General features: G+C 48.3%; 2 protein-coding genes across 4 annotated transcripts in view; one reads left to right on the top strand and one right to left on the bottom strand.

Annotated features, from left to right (window-relative positions):
* Nucleotides 1-21,903, top strand: part of OTUD3 (OTU deubiquitinase 3) — a 73,581-nt gene that overhangs the window by 1,855 nt on the left and 49,823 nt on the right. The gene's annotated exons all lie outside the window — the stretch shown is intronic.
* RNF186 (ring finger protein 186) lies at nucleotides 11,255-13,998 on the bottom strand. Its single transcript, XM_037140095.2, has one exon. It carries the CDS (start codon nucleotides 13,808-13,810, stop codon nucleotides 13,148-13,150), a length of 663 nt encoding a protein of 220 aa, XP_036995990.2. The 5' UTR covers nucleotides 13,811-13,998; the 3' UTR covers nucleotides 11,255-13,147.

Here is a 21,903-nt window from a genome sequence, read left to right as displayed (position 1 = left end):
GCTAGGAGGGACCAGACATCATCGTGCATGCGTTTCAGCTTTGCCCTGTCTCCAACTTGGTTTGAGGTCCTGTGTTGAACACTGGTAACTCTGGACATTGCATCCAGTTATAGCCACGGCCCACTCTGCACCCCATCACTGGCACCCAACAGCACGCAGGACCTGAGCCTCACCCAAGGCTGCTGTGGGAGAGGCAGGAAAATGGGTCTTCCCTCCAGTGTACGCCTTTACAACTTCTGAGGTTTGGTGTTGGACTTTGAAGAATTTACCTTCCTCATCTGTAAAAGGGGATCATTATGGCCCCCACGAGGGCTGTCGTGAGGATTAAATGAGAATATACAGCTGAAGGGCTTTGTGAGGGTCTGGCACACAGGACGTGCTCAGTAAAAGTCAACTGTTCTCAGTCTTGGTGAAAGACATTTCTACTAAGAGGCCTTCCATCAGCTTGTCCCAAAGGAATGTTTAGGGGGTTGTGCTAGAAGGAGAAGCTGTTTCATGACCATTAACTAATTCAGCCAGAATCTACTGAGTAGTGGGTGAGGTTCTAGGCATTGCAGATACAGCAGGGGAAAGGCTGAAGTCACCAAATACAGCAAATAAAAATACAGGATACCTGGCTACATTTGATTTTTGGGTACACAACAAAGAAATACCTTTTTAGTAGGAGTATGTTCTAATATTGCCCAGAATATAGTTATACTAGTTTTCATTGCATATCTGAAATGCAAATGTAACTGGGTGTTCTATATTTTATTTGGCACGCCCCCAGAGATCCTGATTCTGCGGGTCTAGGGTTAGGCCAGGTATAGGTATCCTTCAGAAGCTCACCAGGTATTCTAATGTGTGCCCAGCATCAGGAAGCACTGATGGAGGGCCTGTGGATTTTATTCTGCGTGAGATAATGAGTTGTGAAGGGTTTGAGGCAGTGATGTGACAGGATCTCATTTTTAAAAAATATTTTATTTTTAGAGAGAGGGGAAGGGAAGGAGAAAGAGGGAAAGAAGCATCCTTGTGTGGTTGCCTCTGGTGCGCCCCCTACTGGGGACCTGACCTTGGCCTGCAACCCAGGCATGTGCCAAATCAAACCGGCAACCCTTAGGTTTGCAGACTGGTGCTCAATCCATTGAGCTACACCCGCCAGGGCTGATCTCTTGTTTTAAAAGGATCTCCCTGGCTCTTTCTGGAAGTCAGAGGGATATGAATGGACACAGGCAATCAGTCAGGAAGCTGTTGCAATACTCTGGGCCGTGTAGGGTGCCTACTGTGGGCACAATGGAAGTATGTGGTAGGGGCACAGGTTCTTGGGTCCTGCCCAAAGCTACCCATTTTAGAATTTCTCAGGGGTTTGGAAGCCCAGGAATTTATACTTTAACAAGTTCCCCTGGTGATTCTGACATGTTTTATATCATTCAATCCTATGCAGTTTATACTATTATTAGCCCATTTCACGGAAGAAGGAACTGAGGCTCCGAGAGGTTAAATACCTTGGCCAGGGTCACCAAGCTACAACATTAGAGCCAGGATTTGATCCTGGATCTGGCTGATTCTGCTATCCTGATCTCTCGTAGGTTTAAATATCAATACCGGTTTAAAGATTTTTGTGTGAGTTGCAGATAATGGATCCCCAGCAGAGGATGGAATTTGCTATGTCCCACAGATGTCCATCTTTCTGGGATGTAGGTGGGGCGTGGCCCGGCATGGATTGTTGTTGAATGGAATTGAATTTGGGGATGATTTCACTGAAGGTGGCCCTACATCTCTTCCCATAGAGCATCTTTATGATGCGGGTATGATGAACTTGAGACTGAACAACTCAGAAGATGGATCATAGTCACTTCTTTCCTAACGACGCTCAGAAATAAACAGTGCTCTGGTGGGGAGGGGCTGGACACACGTTCGAGGAATGACAGAGTAGAGGGTGTTGCAGGTGGTTCGTGGATATTGTTACATTGCTGAGCAATCTCTTGGGTCCCTAAGGCATCTTTGACCCACAGACTTAACCTCTTTTTGTTAATTGGACCATCAACTGGAATTGGCTATGCTATGTGGCAGGGGTTGGGGGTCAAAGCCACTTGGGTTAATATTTTCCTCCACTGTTCTTGTGTGCTAGGCAACAATTTTGTAGTCCTCTACCTTATCTCTTACACAGAGACTTGGGTGACAACCTCTACCTGCTTCTTACCTAAGAATGCTTTGCGCTTGCCCCTGGCCTGGTGTGTTCTAATGCAGAGACCCATATCACTGATGCATCCAAAGTACCTTTAGCTGGTACATGAACTTGCATTAGATCACTTTGGATCCTACATGAGAAAGTTGTTCCCTTCGTCCTTATTCTGTTGAGAACAGTTTGATGCTATTGAATCTTTTATTTTTTAAGATATACTTTTAATTTTTTTCTTGTAAACTACTGATAATCAAGGCCATTACTTAACTAATATTTAAACTCTTTTTCTTTGTGGCTTATAGGTTCACAAACAAGCAAACAAAAAGTGTATATAGAAAGAATTGCTTTTAAAAATAATTTTATCGAGATATTTTAGCATATAAATTATGTATATTTAAGGCACATAAGTTGATGTTTTGACGTGTGTATACCTTGTGAAGATTACTGCAATCAAGCTGAATAACTTACTTCCTCCCCCATGTGGCTACCAGTTGTGTGTGTGTGTGTGTGTGTAGATTTACTTTAAGATCAATTGTCTTAGCGAATTTCAAATATATGAGACAGTATTGTTAGCTGTACTCACATGCTGTACATTAGATCTCCAGAACTCATTCATCTTTTTTAAAAAGCTTTTATTTATTTATTTTTAGAGAGGGGAAGAGAAGGAGAGAAACATCAGTGTCTGTTTGCCTCTCACTGGGGACATGTCCCACCACAGCCCAGGCCTGTGCCCTGACCGGGAATTGAACCAGCGACCCTTGGATTCACAGGCCCGAGCTCAATCCACTGAGCTACACCAGCCAGGGCCCAGAATTCATTCACGTTGCATAACTAAAACTTTGCACCCTTTGGCCAATATCTCCTCATTTCTCCCTCCTTTCTCCTTAGCTCCTAGAAGCCACCATTCTACTCTCTAGTTCTATGAGCTTGACTACTTTTGACTACTTTAGATGCCATGCATGCGTGAGATGGTGTAGCATTTGTCCTTCTGGGTCTGGTTCACTCTTACTACGGTGTCCTCCAGTTTCATCCATGTTGTCACTATGGGAGGAGTTCCTTCTTTTTAAAGGCTGCATAAGACTCCACTGCACCCTAAAATTTGCTAATGATCCATTTTCATGAAGAAGGCCAGTCTCCAGCTCAGAGGCCTTGGCTGTCTAAGATACTGAGTTAGGATTCAATTATTCTGTCATTCATTTATTTAAGACACTTTTTTTTTATCGGGATTTTAGATTGACCAAAATGTTACACAGATTTTACAGAGTTCTTTTTTTTCATCTTAAATAATTTTTTATTTTTTCAATTATACTTAACATACAATTTTATACTAGTTCTTGTTGTACAACCCCGTGATTAGACATTATATAACTTGCTAAGTGATCACTTTGATGAATCTAGTACTCATCTGGTACTGTAGTTATGACAATATTATTGACTGTATCCCTCATGCTGTACTTTACATCCCCATGACTATTCTGTAACTACCAATTTGTGCTTCTTAATAACTTCATCTATCCCTTCAACCCACCTCCCATTTGGCAATTGTCAAAATGTTCTCTGTATCTAAGAGTCTGTTTCTGTTCTGCTTGTTCATTTATTTTGTTTTTTAGATCCCACATATAAGTGGAATTATATGGCATTTGTCTTTCTGTGTGATGTATTTCACTCAATGAATGTAATACCCTCTGTCTGATGTAATACCCTCTGAGTCCATCCACATTATTGCAGATGGCAAGATTTCATTCTTTTTTATGGCTCACTCATACTCCATTGTATATATATGTACTACTTTTTCTTTATTCATGTGTCAACAAACAGTTAGGGCCTTTCAGCTGGGCCCCACAGCGCACTGGTGCACTGTGAGAATTTTTAAAACATGCAATGCCTGACTGTGGAGTCAGGGGCACTGATGTCTTTTCCCTTAGATGGTCACATAAAAAATGTCCACAGCCAATACAGTAATAGCTGTCTGGTGTGAATGAATTGAAATTGTACCTACTTTTTTTTGTCAGATTGGCAAGAAATATTTTTTGGTGTGCCACAGAAGTTTAGTAATTAGTATTGGTGTGCTATTAGGTGAAAAGGGTTGAAAGTCACTGCTCCATATATTAGCTACGGTAAGTAAGGCTGCGATGGCCATAAGGATGCACGTGTTTTTTTTTTCAGTTTGGTGTTTGGGGTTTTTTTGGGTTAATGCCCAGAAGTGGAATTGTTGGGTCCTTCTTTGTGTCTTGTTATAGCTTTGGTTTTAAAGTCTCTTTTGTCTGGCATAAGTATTGCTGCCCCAGCTTTTGTTGATTTGTGTGTTTCCATTTTCATGAAATATCTTTTCCCATCCCTTTCCTTTCAATCTGTGTGTGTTTTTGATTTGAAGTGAGTCTCCCGAAGACAGTATGTGTAAGGGTCTTGTTTTGTTATATATTCTGCCTCCTTATGTCTTTTAATTGGAGTACTTTATCCATTTGCATTTAAAGTAATTGTTGATAGATATGTACTTATTGCCAATTTATTATTCATATTTTTAATCTTTTTCTTCTTCTTCTTAAAGAAGACCCTTTAACATTTCTTGTAATACTGGTTTGGTGGTGATGAACTCCTCTAGGTTTTTTTTTTTGGTCTGGGAGCTTTTTCTTGTCCTTTGATTCTAAATGATAGCTTTGCTTGGTAGAATAATCTTGGTTGTAGGTCCTTGCTTTTTTATCACTTTGAATATTTCTTGCCAGTCCCTCTGGGCCTGCAAAGTTTCTGTTGAGAAACCAACTGACAGTCTTATGGGAGCTTCCTTGTAGGAAACTAACCCCTCTTCTCTTGCTGCTTTTAAGATCTCTCTTTATCTTTAACTTTTGGCATTTTAATTATGGTGTGTCTTGGTGTGGGCCTCTTTGGGTTCATGTTTTCTGGGACTCTCTGTGCTTCCTGGACTTGTATGTCTAGTTCCTTCACCAGGTTAGAAAAGCTTGCTATCATTATTTTTTAACATAGGTTTTCATTTCCTGCTCTCTCCCTTCTCCTTCCAGCATCCCATCATCTGGAAGGTGGTATGCTTGATTTGTCCTGCAGCCTCTTTATATTATCCTCATTTTTTGGATTTTTTTCTTTTTGCTGTTATAATTGGGTGTTTTCTGCTCCCTTATCTTCCAACTTGCTGATTAGATTCGCTGCTTCATCAGCCCCAATGCTGATTCCCAGTCTTCTTTATATCCTTAGTTGTAGGTCTTCTGTTCAACTAGATTTCAGGTGGTTGTGCATGGTGGCTGGTCTGTAGTTCAGTTGTAATTTTGATATGATTGTGGGAGAATTAATATGCTGCATTTACTTACACTGCCATTTTAACTGGAACCCTAAGAATTCTTAGTTAAGAACCATACATCCTTCACCCTGTTTCCCTGGTGTTAACATCCTACATAATGATGTTGCATTTGTCAGGACTAAGAAACCAATAAGGCACATTTCTATTAACGAAAGTACAGACCTTATTTGCTAGTTTTTCTACCAATGTTCTTTTACCACCCCAGAATCCAACCCAGAATACGACATTGCACTTGGCATTACTTATTTTCATTAGGCTGCCTGTTTCTGCTAGGATGGCCAGCCCCTGCTGTGAGCCCCTAACACTGACCAGTGAAGTGCCTGAAATCACAATGACTCTGACGATTTGTGAAACATGAAATGCAGAGGTGTGTGGTTCCAGAGCTGGCCTAGTAGCTCAGCAATATCAGTGAGGACCTACATTATCCCACCTTTCATTATCCTCAGCATGCTGGTCGTGGCCTTCATTGTGTTACCCTGAGATCCGGGGGTGGTGAGGTATCGGAATTCTCTGGGTGGCCAACTTCTTTAAAGGAGGGGTGGTAAAGGATATGACAGGTGGTCTCCGGGACAGACAGAATAGGTATGGTACATGGACCTCACTGAGGGGGGCAATTTGGGAAGTCAGGACCTGGGGCTGCTCCGTTTGCCTCTCGGGGGCCACCTGGCCTCCCTCTTGTCCACTTCTCTGTGAGTAACAGTCTCATTAGTTGTTCACGTCCAGCTTCCTGCCTTTGACATGCACATTCACTCCGAGCATGTGGCCTAGGAACTCAAGCACGAGCTACCTGGTCAGGACTCCTTTGCTTGCAAGTGGAACAACCCGGTCAAAATGGTTTTAGCAAAGAAAGGGAATTTGCTGTCTCATGTAACTATTGAAAAGTCCAGAGGACACTCAGCTCTTAGGCATAGCAAGATCTAGGTACTCAATGATATAACTAGGGACCTCTTTCTGTCACCGGGCTCAGCTTGCCTCTGGGTCGGCTTCACCAGTAGAAGAAACCAGAGAGTCCAGACAGACAGTCTCTCAGCTTAGTAACTCTGGGGGAGAAAACACTTCTTCCAGACAGCTTCAGAAAGACTCCTAGGCAGAAGTGTCATTGGCTTAGCCTTGAACCAAACCCTGTGGCCGGGGGACACAGGCTCTGCAGGTTCGGGACAGGTGCTTTCCCCCCAGAAAACAATATAATGTTATTGCCATCAGAAGCTACTTGGACTGCGACTGGATGGAGAGGAGGCAGGCCCTCACAGAGAACCCCAGTTAGGTGGGAAGTTCACCTCCAGTGACCTGGGGTGGGGGCGGGGTAGGTGAGGAAGGGGGAGCGGTGGGGAGGGAGGGGTGTGCTGGCCCCGTGATTCAGACGGGGGCTCAGAGCTGGACCGGACTGCCTGCTTTTAAACCCCGGCTCTGCCACTCGGACGAGTTACTTCCTTTCTCCAAGCTCTAGTCTCTCACCTGATTGGGGTTTTGTGTTGATTCAGTGTCTAGCACAATGCAGTAAGAGTCCTTACCTCCAGGGTGGAACCTGAACCTGCACTGGGTAAACATTAGCCACCATGGCCGCTGCTGTTGTGTTGAAACTGCTGTATCCGCGGCTACGTTGTAGGCTGTTCATTTTCAGTTTGGCCCCAAGGAAGGACCTCTGGGTGGATGCCTTTGGACAGGTAGAGCTTGTTCCTTCTGGGGGTCATGATGTCCATAGGATGGAGTCCAGCTTCCTGTGGACTATGGCTGGCCTCAGGTCCAATGCCATGTGTTCCCACTGGACCCCACCTCTGGGCAGAGATGACCCGGGCATCTCTCTTCTGGGCCTGACATCAGAGAAGCCTCACCACGAGGTCAGGCTGGCTCTCGGGAGGGCTGTGGTGGGCGTGGAGGTGGTTCCCTGGTCTGGGGCAGTTGCTTGGGCTTTCTAAGTGTTGCCGTGGCATTTTTCAGCAACCAGAGACCTGGACAGCTCCTGCTCAGGAGTATTGATTGCTGGCAACAGAAACTGATTCTGGCTCTCTATAAAGAAAAAATCAATGAATTGCAGAGAAGAAAGCTGAGTTTTGCTAAATCTACCAGTGGCTCAGAGCTCTGGACCCACCTGCTCTGCTGCTACAGCTGCCACTAACAGACCTGCAGCCCTCCACTTCCAGCCCCAGGTTCATCACTAGCCTCAAGTGCTGGGCAAGGTCACATGACTGTATCATGTGACCACCCTCGGTGAAAGGGGAGGTGGGCAGAGGAAGGACCAAGTGCCCCAGTGGGTGTAGTTGGTGCTGGTGGAATTCACTCTCTACAAGATTAACCACAGCGCAATTTTCTTAGGCAGATGAGGGGCCGGTAGGGTGGGGTTTGGGCAGGGCGAGCACCTGAATATAAGACAGTCAAAGGAAAGAAAAGAAGTTAAATGTCCGCCACAATTTTGTTCTCTCTGAGCAAACAAGGTCTTCCGATGGGTAGTCCAGCATCCTGAAAGGCACTCTCACCTGCCTCTGAATGCACACGGGCCACGGACGGAAGCAGCGTGTGGCAGTGGGACGTGCAGCCATGATTTGGAGTGAGCTGGTTCAAGTTCTGGTCCCTCACTCACTCGCTCGTGACCTTGGTTAAGTAAGTGCCTCAGTGCCCATGGTTTTAACTCTTTAATCTGTGAGTCGGGGGTTATGAATCAGTAATTCTCATGTGGTCGTTGCCAAGACTAAAGATAATTTAGGAACTGTGGGTTCAGATTCCAACTCCGTCTTTGATAGCTGGGCACTTTTTGTGGGGAGAATATCAGGGCTTCTCTGAACTTCAGCTTCCCATCCACAAAATGGGAACAGTAAGACCTAATCTTGGGAGTCCATCAGATTCGGTTTTGAGCTCAACATGGTCACTCACGTGCTATAAGACTGAGCAAGTTCTTTATCTGAACTTGAAGTAGACCAGCTAAGGGGCATGGTGCACTTGCAGACACAGGGGAGCTACTCTGTTGGCCTCCTCGGGCTGCCATGCCAGGCGCCACACACCTTGTTGATTAAACAATAGGAATGTATGGACTCACTTAGTACGGAGGCTGGAAGTGCAAGATCAAGGTGTCAGCAGGGTTGGTTTCTGCTGAGAACTCTGGGAGCATCTGTTTTATGCCTTTCTCTTAGCTTCTGGTGGCTTGCTGGCCACTGTTGGCTTTCCTTGGCTGCTGTTGCCTCAGTCTGGTCTCTTTGTTGTCACATGACATCCTCTCTGTGTGTCTTCACGTCATCTTCCTTCTGTGTGGGTCTGTCTCTGGGTCCAAATTTCCCCTTTTTGTAAGGACATCAGTTTCCCCTTCTTACAAGGACATACTGTCTCAGGGCCCACCCCAGTGACTTCATTTTAACTCATCTCTGTAGAAATTTCCAAATGAGATCGCATCCTGAGACTCGGATACCTGTCTTCTTTTGGGCCGGGGGATACAATTTAACCAATAACAGGCACTTAGCACATACTGGTTTTCTTTCCTATCAAAATTCCTTATCGAATAAATTAAACACCCTACTCAATACTTGAAACGGAGCAGATGCTCAACCAGTACTTGTTGAATAAATAAATGCATGGATGGATCCTAGGCTCCGTGGTGTTCTGGGTTCCTCCGAGTTCTCTGCTGACTCAGGAAACACTGCCCCTTTTTGAACAGAGATCCCAAGATCTCCCGACAAGAATATAAAGTTCATAAAAGTAGCTCTAGGCAGTTTCAAGAGCAGGTATCTGATTTCTCTTTGACCGTGCTCTATGCTGTGTCTGAGAAATGGCAGGAACATTTTTCAGTCCCAGACAGGCTTTCCTTTGCCACGGACAAAGAATTCATTGTTCTAGCAAAGACTGACAGACTTCCTCCGGTCGTCTGCAAAGAAGTTCCAACAATGAACAGGGGCTGGAAGATAAGAACACGGAGGTGGGTAATGGGGCAGGTAGGCCCCCACAGCTCTCTGTCCCAGACACCCACTAAGTCAGGAAACTATAACCACACGGAGGAATGATATTCCTTCTTAATTCTTCACCCTTCTGGCCAGGTGGACCACATACCTCGAGCGCTTATGATGGACCAGAGATGTTCCTTCTGATGAAGCCAAGTGACTCAAAGTCCACAGTCTGGATTCGGACTTCTGTGGTCTACCCTTGACCCCACCACTGCCCCACTGTGGGATCTCCAGCGAGTTACTGAACCTCACTGGGCCTCAGTGTTCCTGTCTATAACTTGGGGGTAATAATAGTGCATCTCTTAGAGCGTATGTGATAACATGTAATATACTCCGCACAGTGTGTTCCAATCATGTTAGCCGTTATTGTTTTATTATAGTTTGCTGATGATACTGCTGATGCTGAGGCTGGTCTTGGGAGAGGTGAATTCTAGGGGCCAGGTTTTAATAAGCTTCCTTATCAATAAGACTGAATAAAATAAGGGGAGTCTGCTCATCATTGTTGTTAGGGCTTTCTAGCACTCAGTGCAGCTCTTTCTCCTTGTCTTTTTATTTTTCTGCTTTGGCTCCTGATGACCCTAAGTGCTCAGTCATGAGCTGTCTCATGAACTCCCCCATCGGTCCTCTGAAGCGTGGATTAGAAGCTCTCTCTCATGGGCAAGGAACCTGAGACTCAGAGAGGGAAAGTGGTGTGTACGTGGCGAAGCCAGACTGGGAGCCAGACGTGCTTCACTCCAAGGGCACAGAGTAGGGAGACAGGTCTGATGGGGATGGAATTTGCTCCACCCCCCACCCCCACAATTCTTCTTCATCCTTTGGACCTCCCCTTACAACCCAAGCACAAAGTCCTCCACAAGACTGGCCTGCCCTGGACAATGCTCCGCTTTGGACTACTGGTGTGTCCACCCCATTATCAAGGCCAGCTCCCCGCTGACTCTCTCACTGAACAGGCCCCAAGACAGCCATCCCCCATGGGGGTCAATGATGGATGATAAAGGCAACCCGTTAAGAGACAGGCTTCTTGGCCAGAAGCACTTTGGTCAGGGAGACCCTGGGACGTGTGTGATGTCCTCCTCAACTTTACCGTGAGCAAATTAAGGCTCGGGAAGTTCTGTAACTGGTCAGACACTGGGTCAGAACTGAGCTCTGCACCTTGGCCTGCCTCTCTGGTTGCTTCTACTCAGACCCATTTTCAACGCCTCCTGTTTCCTCTGCTCGCCTGAGCCTGAGCTGGTATTGGCTTCTGGTGCTCTCTGTTCCCACGCTGCAAGGGGCCAGGAGGTCTTTGGGACCAGCTGGGCTTTGAGGTCGTGGTGACAGCAGTGTCAGGATATCTTTACTCAGGGGGACGGGGGCCCACCGGTTGGGGACCCTGTGACGATAGAGCTCCTGCAGGAGAGGCTGGGCCTGGGTGGTAAAAATCTGCAGAAGAACTATCTCGTTTGCATCATTGTCTTTTCTTTCTCTTTAGCACAGACAACAGGTTGTGGAATTCTCTAGCCTCTCCGTGTATCTGACCACTGGGCTTTGGGGGCTCCTGAGCTTAGTTCTCTGTTCTCCCTCGCAAGCCCACAGGGGGAAACCAGCTTCCTAGTGGTTTGGAACTGCATGAAAAGGATGCAGCATGATGGAGCAGAGAAAGCCCTGGATGAATATGCCCCAGTGAGCTCTGAAAGTGGCTGGCTGTGCAACCTGAGGCAGATGAATTTACCTCTCTGATCCTCAGTCTCTTCATCAGCAAATGGTCTCTCCTGCATAGGTTGGTATTTAAGGCTGTTTTGCAGGGCTTGGCACAAAGTAAAAACTCAATAAATACGCAGCCACCATTATTAAGGTAGAAACAGTGTTGTCATTTATCTTGGTAAAGGTTTTCTTGTTGGTGGAGAGTCCAAGAACTAGATGAAACAGGAGTGGTTGTAAGTGGGTAGAGAACATTCTTTCCCTTTCCTATTGGCTCCCACCCCCAAACCACATGCCCAAGGCCAGCTCAGGAAATGCTAAGCTGTTCTTGCCATTTACTCATTCTGGGGGACGAGGCGTTCTTCAGGCCCACCTGGCCTTGGCCTGACAATGTACGTGACACAAGCCCACGTACGCCGACGCGTTCTCTCTCAGCACCGGCAGTCAACACGGCCCACAGCATGGGGTCGCAGAGCTGCCCCAGGAGACCTCGTAAGAACAAGAGGAAGCCTCCAGGTGTCAAGGACAGCTCATTGCGTCCATTCTGAACATTTTGACTTTTCTTTGTGTGAGGTCACAGGGAATGTGACCTGTGCACGTGCACATGTCCATTGTCTGGGGTCCCAGCATGCCCTCGGCTCTGGGCTGCAGGGGTGGTAGGAACAGTCCAGTTCTACCAGCTCATTTTGGGGAAAAGGATTTTCTGAGAGGTGAACTCTTGTTCAGAACGCAGGGCCGACCCCGTGCTCCAGTGACGGAGCTCTCACCTCTCTCCCTGACAAAGGTAAGGTCACCATAACAAGTCTGCAGGAGGAAGAGGGGGAGTCAGGGCAATCAATGGTCGTGCTCAGTGAGCCCCTCCGAGGTTCCAATTATGGGGCCTTTGGAAGGAAATAACGTCTGTTTCACCCTCCGCCCCCCTCCACCCCATGGCCCCCCAGCTGAGGCTTGGCCTGGATGAGTGTGGAAGGTCATTCACTCCAGCAGAAGCCTCCTCTAGGTTTTGGAGCAGAAATGACTGAGAAAAGACACCAAAGCCTCTCTGATGACTGTGACTCTCTGGGTGAGGCGGGAAATGTGGGGTTATTGGAGAGGACCTTTGCATTTACAAGGCTCCTTGTCTCTATGACAAAAACTCAAAAGGGAATCGAGATGCAATTATAAAGAAATCAGCACCCGAAAGACTTGGTTCTGGGGTGTGGGACTGCGCACCAGGTGGGCAGCTGGGCCACGCTGGGGGAAGTTCCCGTAACTCCGAGACTCTCTGTTGAGTCAGTTCCTGATGATATGGACCTGGGAAATCCTGGTGGGGATGCTGGAGGAGATTCTAAGACTCACCTGCATCCCCTCCACCCTCCTCAGCTCTGCCAACTAAACGTGGGACTTTCCCAGCGCCATCAGAAATACCACTTCCACACAGGTTCTCTCTCCCTCCATTTGTAGGGAAAAGGAGGGCCGGGCAACTCAGTGAAAGACCCTCGGAATGGCCAGGACCTTTGGCAAGGTGGGGTGGGCATGAGATGGGCAGCATTGGTGGGGGGTGGGGGGAGAAGCCACCCCCACAGGAGGGCTTCCCATGGGCTCTGCCTTCCCAGGAGGGAAAATGCGTAGCAGCCAGAAATATGAACAAACTCCGCCAAACACAAAAACCCAATCCAAAACCAAGCAATAAAATAAAACCAGCTACATAAATTGAAAATAAACAAAGAGGAGTTCCTGGCTCTATTCACTTTTCAGTAACATTACTATTGCAATACTTTCATCCAGATGTAGAAAGAACAACCCGGAGCATTGGAATAGGAGGAACAGGGGGTCCTCCCTGGCAGCATTCAAAGTCATTTGTGCCTTCTCACCCCGCAAACAGTTCAGCTGTGCCGTACCTGGGGCAGGCATAAGTCTATCGCCCAAGCACATAGTTGGAGACCCAGGACAGCCATTCTGGCTTTAGCTTGCAGGTCTGACTGGCATTTCTTCCCCTGCAGGAGCCAGTCCTACTTTGCAGCCCCTTACCCTGTCCACTGTGGGAGTAACGGGGCCGCAGAGGCAGAAGGCGCTGTGGGTGGCTGGTCAGGCAATGGAAGAGATCTCACTGTGTTTCCGCTGGCTGCCGACAAGAGTCCTGGGGGAGGGCCAGCAGCCCCCCCGGCTGCCGAGGTGACAGCAGAAGAGGGTGGACATCAGCAGGGCCAGGGCGATGATGAAGGTGAACATCCACTGCATGACACTGGGGTAGATGAAGGGCAGGATGAGGACGATGAGCAAGGCCAGTAGGAGCAGGTGTGCCACCAGGCGCCGCGCTGCCGTGTGGTTGACACTCTCCACATCCTGCTCATCCTCTCCCGCCAAGCTGGGGTGCCCTGCCGTCAAGGCGACAGGATTCACCAGCTCCCAAGGACAGGGCTGCATCTCTGGGCATGGCCAGGCTAGCTGCCCCGCCACGGCCTCCTGGTCGCGCAGGCTGCAGATGAGGCCCCCGGGGACGGCAGTGACCCTGCGGCACACAGGGCAGGGGATGGACCAGGTGTTGTCCTGCACACGCAGCAGGAGCTTCAGGCAGACGGCGCAGAAGGAGTGCGGGCAGCCCAGCAGCTTGGGCGGTCGGGCACAGCTGTAGGGCTCCCGGCACACCGGGCACTCCAGGTCGTGACCCTCGGCAGGGCCCTCGGTGTCGGTGGTGGTGGCTCCGGCGGAGAAGGGCTGGGGCTGCTGCGGGACCTCAGTGTGGGCCATTCTGGGCACGGGAGCCGGCAGGATATGGCAGGTTAGGGCCCGGGCATGGGCAAGGCGCTGCTGGGACACAGATGTACTCTGACCTTGGTGAGGTGGGGCGTATGAAGCTTCCTTGTCCTTCTTGTTAGGTGCCTGGTGACAGCAGCTGTCTGGCAGCACTCTCCCAGGGTGGCTCAGCTTGTCTCTGGGCTTATGCTGTCCCTTCGGTCATTATTATTTCTTTCCTGAAGTTAATCAGTAACGAGCAGGCCTGGAGACTTTGAATTACCTGATAGGAGGGCCGAAGTGGGCAGGGCCAGGGAGTGAATCAGAACTTCCCTTCTGGGGCCAGGTGCCTCAGCGATGCCTTCGGAGGGCCGTGACTTGTGAGTTTGGGATGCATGAGCAATTCTGCCACCACCACCAGCCCACCGCTGGGGCCTTTGCACAAGAAGATCTCTGGCCCCTGGACCCAGAGCCCAACCCAGCAGGCTGGAGAGGATCTGAGAACCTGCCCAGTGAACAGACATTGTCATTCTAACACAGGCGGCCCTGGGGACCCCACTTTGAGAAACACTACCACAGGCAGTCCCAGACGAAAGCTTTCGGCTGTCAGGATTGGTGGGGCAGAAGTTTGTGCTTGAACACATTTGTAAGCAGGTGGCCCGTGAAAAAGGGAGATGGGAAAGTATTCTGAGTAGCAGGGGTAGGGAAGCCCAGCCGAACAGCCTGTTTTCAGTTACTGATTCCCGAGCTTCTCATCGGTATCTGCCGTGCCCTTCACATATATGATAATAGCTACCATCAGTCCTGTGCTAGGCACATCGTGTAAGTAATGAGGACAGCTGCCGCTTACTTGGCCTACTCTGAGGGAGCCCTGTACCGGTGGCTCTGTCTGTGGTCCCCTGGAATCCCGGGGCAGTGCTATGAGGAGGCATTGGGGACCTGGAAGCAAAAAGCAGGCTGGGGGCAGGCAGGTGGCCTGCTGGCTGCCTGCCAAGGGGCTTCAGTGAAGCAGGAATCTACCAGCGCCCAAGGTCAGATTGCCAGCCGCATGGGTCCAGGAGTTTAATGTCTTCAGTTTGCGGAGGCAATTAGTTGCCAGGGAGGTGACGCAAGCTAACAGGACTAATATGGGACTGATAGGCATGAGCAGCATGCATGGCAGGTAAGGAAACTGTCCTGGGCGGATAAAGCGCCGCCCTGATACCCCGAGGTTGCGGGCTTGAACCCGGTGGGGGCTTGAACCACGTTGGCTTGGGAACCACTGTGTGTCTCAAAGGTGCCTCGGCTTAACTATGATCTCCGCTGGCCTTGTAGGTGGCTATCTGGTTCCTGTCACTTTGCTAGCTGGGTGACCTGAGGTGAGTCATTTCCATCTCACTGAGGCTCAGTTTTAACATTTGCTAAAATAGAAACCTAACACTATAGGAAATTATGGGAGACGACTTAACTCCCCACCTCATCCAAACCTGTTTAGGTGAGGCTCCGTAATTTATGCACCTTGCTTTGTAAGTGACCTTGATGTAATCCATCCCTTCCAGGAACGGGGAGATAAGACACTTTTGTGATTCTTCATCCAGTGCGTCTTAAAGAGCAGGGACTGTGGGCCCGCGGCACAGTCTGAAGCAGGTCCCTCCCCAGGGAGTGCAAAAATGTCTCTGGAGACTTAAAGCGTTGAATTCATTTAGCTGTCTCATTCTGGTCTGGGGTATATTTGTGCTTGCTGTAACATTAGAATTCAACAACTTAGAGTCCTTCCAGATCTCCAGATAAAACATGTTTGTTTTTTAATCTCTGTACAAAAACAAACTCATTAATTCCCAGTCAAATTCTTTTCCTTTGAAATGCGGTTTCCTTTATCCCGAGACTTCAGACACCGCGGGGGTTAGAAGCGGTGTGAGGAGCGTATCCTGAAGAGGGGGTAGAATTTCACACTCAGCTGCAAGTGGGGAAACTGGAGCCAGTTCTCTCGAGATGGACCACCTCGGCCTGGGCTGGGAGCCACAGATCCGAGCCCTACAAAGACGCTTTAGATCTGAGATTAGGTCCTGCATCAAGTTCATGGGGAAAGGAATGAGGGCGGAGCCATGCTCTAAGGTCAAACCCTTGGACCCATGCCTGGCCTGTCTCTGACCTGGGCCGGCCCACCCTCACACCACACTCCCGTGTCTGCGGAGAGTCCTGTCGTAGCCGAACGCCCACCTGCCTCTGACCCCCTCTTTCCCTGGGGGCTGGCTGGTGTTCTGCTCACCTCTAGAAAATTCCTATTCTAGATCAGCATTTATCAAACTGTGGCCCGTGCATCTGAAACATGCTTTCTAGCTCTTGTGAGCTTCCCACAGACCCTCCTGGAAAAACGGGTGGGCGGAGAGGAGGGTGCCATCAAACTGGAGAGTCCCGTAGACATTGGAGTATTAAAAGCTCTTGGACATTTTGAAATTAACACACCAGCTTGATTTTGTTAATTCTGATTTTATCCCAAACTTATCTCCCTGTGCAACCCTTTGTTTCTTTCGGAACAGTTATTAATGCTGTGAGTAAGAGTGACTCTGGGGTTCTGAGAGTTTGGGAAATGCTGTTGAATCAGACTGAACCGTTAGAGACTTGCACTTGACTCTGCTTTCCAGAGGTCCTCAAGGATGGTATTTTGAGTTTGCTTTGTTGGCTTTCTTCAAAGGATACTCTAAGAAAGAAGCTTATGATGCTACCTAATGGACTCTCCCATTTTTGCTTTGGCCACCAGGAAGCTCAGTGTTAGCAACTGTGAAATATCACATTTGCTTTGTGGCCCTATAGTACGTTCCCATCCCCTTAGTCTACACTTCTCATTCTAGCGTGTGGCTTACCTAGTCCTTGTATATATTTTCTAAAACAGTTGTGGAAAGAGGAGATGTACCAAAAAAAGACATAAAATGAAGGAAAAACGATACGGGACAGAAGGCAGGTGTGGGGGTGCAGAGTGTGGGCGTGGAGCCTGGCATCCCTCTGCTGAGATTAAACCTGTGGACCCCTGCATCCTCCGACTCATGCTGTCCTGGGTACTGGTGGCTTGGAGACGACATGTGCCGGTCTCAGAACACCTCTCCACTGTCCACTGCACACCACATCCCAGGAAGCACAGACCTGGGGTCTGGACCACTGGACCATGTGAAAATTAATCCTCCCAAGCACGGCCTGTGACCCATGAAACTACTCTGCCGAGTGGTTAGCCCAAGGTCAGGAGGCTGTCAGACCAGCCCCACTTTTCTCTCCCAATGCCCAGTCCTGGCCTTTGCAGAGGCCCCTGGGAGGAGGACATGGGACCAGAAAAAATGGAAGTTCTGGGCACTTGGGTGGGAAGGCTGTGTTTGAGCAAACTGGCAGGTCCAACCGACCTTTGTTCCAATCTCAGCTGTGTGTCCTTGAGCAGCCAACTTAATGTCTCTGATTCTTGATTTCCTCATTTGCCTAATGGAGATCAAAAGAGAGTCTGCGCCAGGAATCTGGGTCATTAAGAGTTGGGCAACTCAACTCAAGCTTGCATAGCTCACACGTAAAGGCGGGGGAGGGGGGATCCTCATTCACGTGACTGAGAAGTCCAGAGGTCGTCAGGGTTCAGTTATGCCTTGCCCACGTGCCTCTCACAAGAGTTAGCATTTGTTGAATGCTGTCACGGATTACTCAGTGTCCCCAACACACCTGGGAGATAGATACCATTTCTGCTCTGTGATGAGAAAACTAGGTCACAGGGAATTTAGGGGGAGTCGCATGTAGCCTGGACATTGCCCGAGGGTATCCGGCCCCTGAACCGGCACTCCAACTACTACCCCACGCCGAGTGAGACCCCACCTCTGCCCCTCCTCTGTCGGCAAAATGTGAACACAAACAGGTGCCCTCAGGCACCTCAGGGAGTCCCAAACACGCAGCCCTCCCTACACACAATGCTCCCGCCTCACCGCCGGGTCTGCCTTGGGTCCCAGCTCTCAGCTCAGGAGGCCCTTTATCTCAGTGTCACCAGTACCCACTGGGACCCCAGACTCCCAGGTCACCTCCTGCCTTGGGCTTGCCAGTCTCCAAAGGGCTCTCTCATGATCCAGTCTGTCCCCTTCTCGCATCCCTCCCTGACTCCGAAAATTTCCGCTGTTTCCTCTGGATGTCATGATCAGTGATCAGCAAAATTCCCCCGTCCTGACTTCTCCCCTGGAAGTTCCCTTTACCCGAATGCTCAGGAACCTGGTCCCCCCTTAGGACACTGTTTACTGCTCTCTCAAGCAATGGCTGTTTTTCCTCCCACAACCCTGGTATTGCTGGGCCTTGAGGTGGGGCAGGTGTCTTCCTTGCTGTAGAAACTCCTCTCTCTCCTTCATCCTAAAACCCCTTAACTTTGAACCTCCTATCATCGCTTTGTAGGTTCCACCGCCCTGTTTTCTGCTGACGTCTGAATCATTCCTCCCCATTTTCCGGTCATCTGGACTCCTGGTTCACAGTTGCATTTTTTCCCCTGACTTCAGTCAGAATTTGTGATGATGCAACACACGTGTAGGTGTTCTTTCCAAGCCTGAGGCTTCAGTTCCCTGCCCAGTCTTCTTCCTGTGATCTTGACCTCCACCCAACCTCGGTCTCTCACTCCTCTGACCACATTTTATTTTTACCAGTGAGTCACAGTGTCAATTCCATGCATTCAAGTCTCAACCCACCACCCCCTGTCTGTCTAGGTCACTCCCTTTAGTAGCCAAACTCTGACAGTCTCTGGACATTGGAACTTCCAGCGCTCCTATCAGCATCTCACAGCCCCTTGTCCCTCATCTCTTTTCCCAACTACAATTCCTTGGCCAATTATTGCAATCACTTGACTCCTTGATGAAATCTAATTCTATACCTGTTCTCTGCCTGTGCCAGTAAAGCTACACAAGGCTGGAGAAAAACTATGCTGACCTTGATCTTCCAATGGGGCTTTCACGCTGCCAGGCATGGACCTGCTTTGTCCTTAGTCTGTTCATTCTCTCCTCTCTAGAATGGCTCGTTGAGACCCTCTGCTCTCCCCTCAAACCCACGCCTTCTCCCTACTCTTTCTGTCAACTGTGGACCTTGCTGCCCATTTATTGAGACATTAGAACCATCAAAGAGAACTTCCTTAACGCCCCCTCCCCTCTGCCCACCCACCAGCATCAGCCTCCACCTTCTCTGCCTCCCCTTGTGTTTCCGTAGGTGAATTTCTGTACTTCCAGCTACAGCCAGCTCCCTGACTTGTGAGCCAGATCCAACCCCTCGGGTCTGGTCAAGGACACTGAACAAGATATTCTCTCCTCTCTGTCCTACTACATCACTTCTTTTGCTCTCTTCTGGATTAGTCCCAGTAGCAGGAAACTATCTATTGTTTTTCCTGTCTTAAAAAATCAAACTTATCTTGATTCTACTTCCCCAGCCAGCTGCCATCCTTTTTTATTTGGCCTTCCTGGGTGACTCTCTCTTGAAAGACTCATCTGCAGTCTCTGTCCCTCATTCTTTTTCTCTTCTTTCCCAACATTTTATTATCCAATTTTTAAAAAAATATTATACAGTTGGAAGACGTTTATGGTGAAAACCTGTATATCCATCACCTAGATTCTACGAACAATATTCTACTACACTTGGTTTAGCACATATCTAACCATTTGTCCATGGCTCTGTTCATTCATCAATCCATCTAATTTTTTATGCATTTCAGAGTAAATTGCAATTATCACTATGGTTCTCTGTAAATACTTTAGTATGTATATTATTATTTTATAATACTGGTTCAGATTTTTTTCTTTTGTAGAAAAATTTGCACTCTACCAATGACTTCTGTGTTGCTAAATCCAATGGGCAATCCTTAGTTTTTAAGTTACGTACTTTACACAAGCAACTTTGGCCTGGTTGATCACTCCCTCCTTTATTTGACTCCTAGACACTATCTTTTTTTTTGATCTCACTAGTCAATTCTCAGTCTTCTTTGTTGATCTTCCATATCTCCCCGATCCATTCTTGTTGAAGGGGCCCAGGGCTCAGGCCTTGGTCCTCTTCCCTTCTGTGCCTATACTCACTTCCTTGGGAATCTCAGCCATCTCATGGTTTACATCACTTATATGCCGACAACTCTCAAATTTGTCTCCAGCTTTGAACTCCGCATTTGCATATTCAACTGCCTGTACCACTCTTTGGATACCTCGTGGACATCTCCAACTTTGCATGTCTAAACCTGAACTGCTGTTTCCCCCCACCCTCCAATACCCAATCTACCTGCAACTTTCCTCCATTTTTTTTTTCAGTTGATGAGAATTCCATCTATCAAGTTACTCAGATAAAATTACTCAGGAGAGTTTGTCCTTGGTTCTCCTTTATTTCACACTTCATATCCAGTCAGTCAGAATCTAATTAGCTCCATCTTCAAACTACATCCCAAATCTAACCACTTCGCTTCTCTGACACCTTGTCTGAGCCATCACTGTTCCTCCCCTGGGTGCTTGGCAGTAGCTTTCACAGGTCCTCCTGCTCCCACCCTTGCCCTGCATACTCTCTCAACACACCCGCAACAGTAGCCCTTTAAAAATGGAAGTCATCTCACATCATTTCTTTACTCAAAACCCTGCAGGACTCCCAGCTCTCTCTGAAAACAGCCAAAGCCCTTACAGTGGCCTTCAAGACTCTCCACGAGCTGGCCTTGTTATCTCTCCGACCTTCTACTTCTCTCTTCCTTCTCACTAAACTCAGCACACTGCACTGCAATTCAAATTCAGGGGCTTTGCTCTAGCTGTTTCCCCTGCCTGGAATTCTCTCCCCTCAGATATCCACTTGGCCTTAAGTCTTTGCTGGAATGTTGTCTACTCAATGAAGCCTATCTGTGCCAACTAGCCTAGTTATTACAACAGACCCCTCCTCCACCTCTACTCTTCACTCTTCTCGTCCTGCTTTTGAACACACTATAATATATAATTTGTGTGTTTATTGTGCTGACTGTTGATTGTCTATTCCTTGTCCCACTTGAATGTCTGGTTGACATCTCAAACTCAGTGTCTCCACACTAAACTCTTTTTTTAAAAAATATTTTATTTATTTTTAGAGAGAGAGGGCAGGAAGGAGAAAGAGTGGGAGAGAAACATCAATGTGTGGTTGCCTCTCTGGTGTCCACTATTGGGGACCTGGCCTGCAACCCAGGCATGTGCCCTGACTGGGACTTGAACCGGTGACCCTTTGCTTCACAGGCCTGTGCTCAATCCACTGAGCTACACCAGCCAGGGCTCCACACTAAACTCTTGTTCCCTCCTTCAACCACCACAAAGCCTGCTCTATCTTTAGCTTTCCCAGAGGGCAGGTATCTTTGTTTCTGGTTCACTCATGTATCCCAAATGCCCAGAACAAACCTGGGCACCTAATAGCCCTTAATAAATATTTGTTGATGAACAAGTGTCTGTAGCTGTAAGAGGGTGCAGATAGGGGGCTGCCAGAGAAGGATTTGTGATGGGGTGCAGAACTCAAGATGTCCAGGAAATATTAAAAATATGGGATGTCCTCACCCCTACAAGTCTGAGCTGGTGGATGGGACACATGGAGCAGGGCCATTGAGAGTTGTTTTGCATAGCAACAGTTTTGCAGATAACCTCTGACATGGTCATTTAACATATCTATAACCTTTAACTGGTTTCACAGATATGTTAAATAGCTGTGGCCATGCTTTGAGCCAGGGAGATGGGAGTGACTTCCACCCAGGAGGCAACTCCCCCTGGTAACATTGCCTGTGTAAGAGCTTGGAGATGATTGGCTCCACACCACAGGGCTACACCTGCCCGGACTTACTATGGCAGCCCAGTAAACCTGGAAAAATACAGGAATGCTGGCAGGTGTAGCTGATTGTGGGAGGAGTCAGAAATGGGGCTGCAGAGGAAGATTGGTGCTGAGATTTAAACCCAGGCACAGTAGCCATGACGAGAATCACCACTCAGCTTTGGCAGAGAAGAAATACACGGCTTTAGCAGGGGAGAACCACGCGGCTTAGGAAGCCAGAAAGCAAGATGTAGCAGTGATGCAGAGCTCTCTCTTAGCAGTTTGGAAGAATGCAGGAGAGATGCTTCGGGAGGAAAGGGGTGAAAGGACTCTTGCTGGTGGGCCATGAG

Source organism: Artibeus jamaicensis, unplaced genomic scaffold (genome assembly GCF_021234435.1).
Source record: "Artibeus jamaicensis isolate MK-2021 breed Jamaican fruit bat unplaced genomic scaffold, CSHL_Jam_final scaffold_847, whole genome shotgun sequence".
NCBI lineage: Eukaryota > Metazoa > Chordata > Mammalia > Chiroptera > Phyllostomidae > Artibeus > Artibeus jamaicensis.
This window is presented reverse-complemented; position numbering and strand designations above follow the sequence as displayed.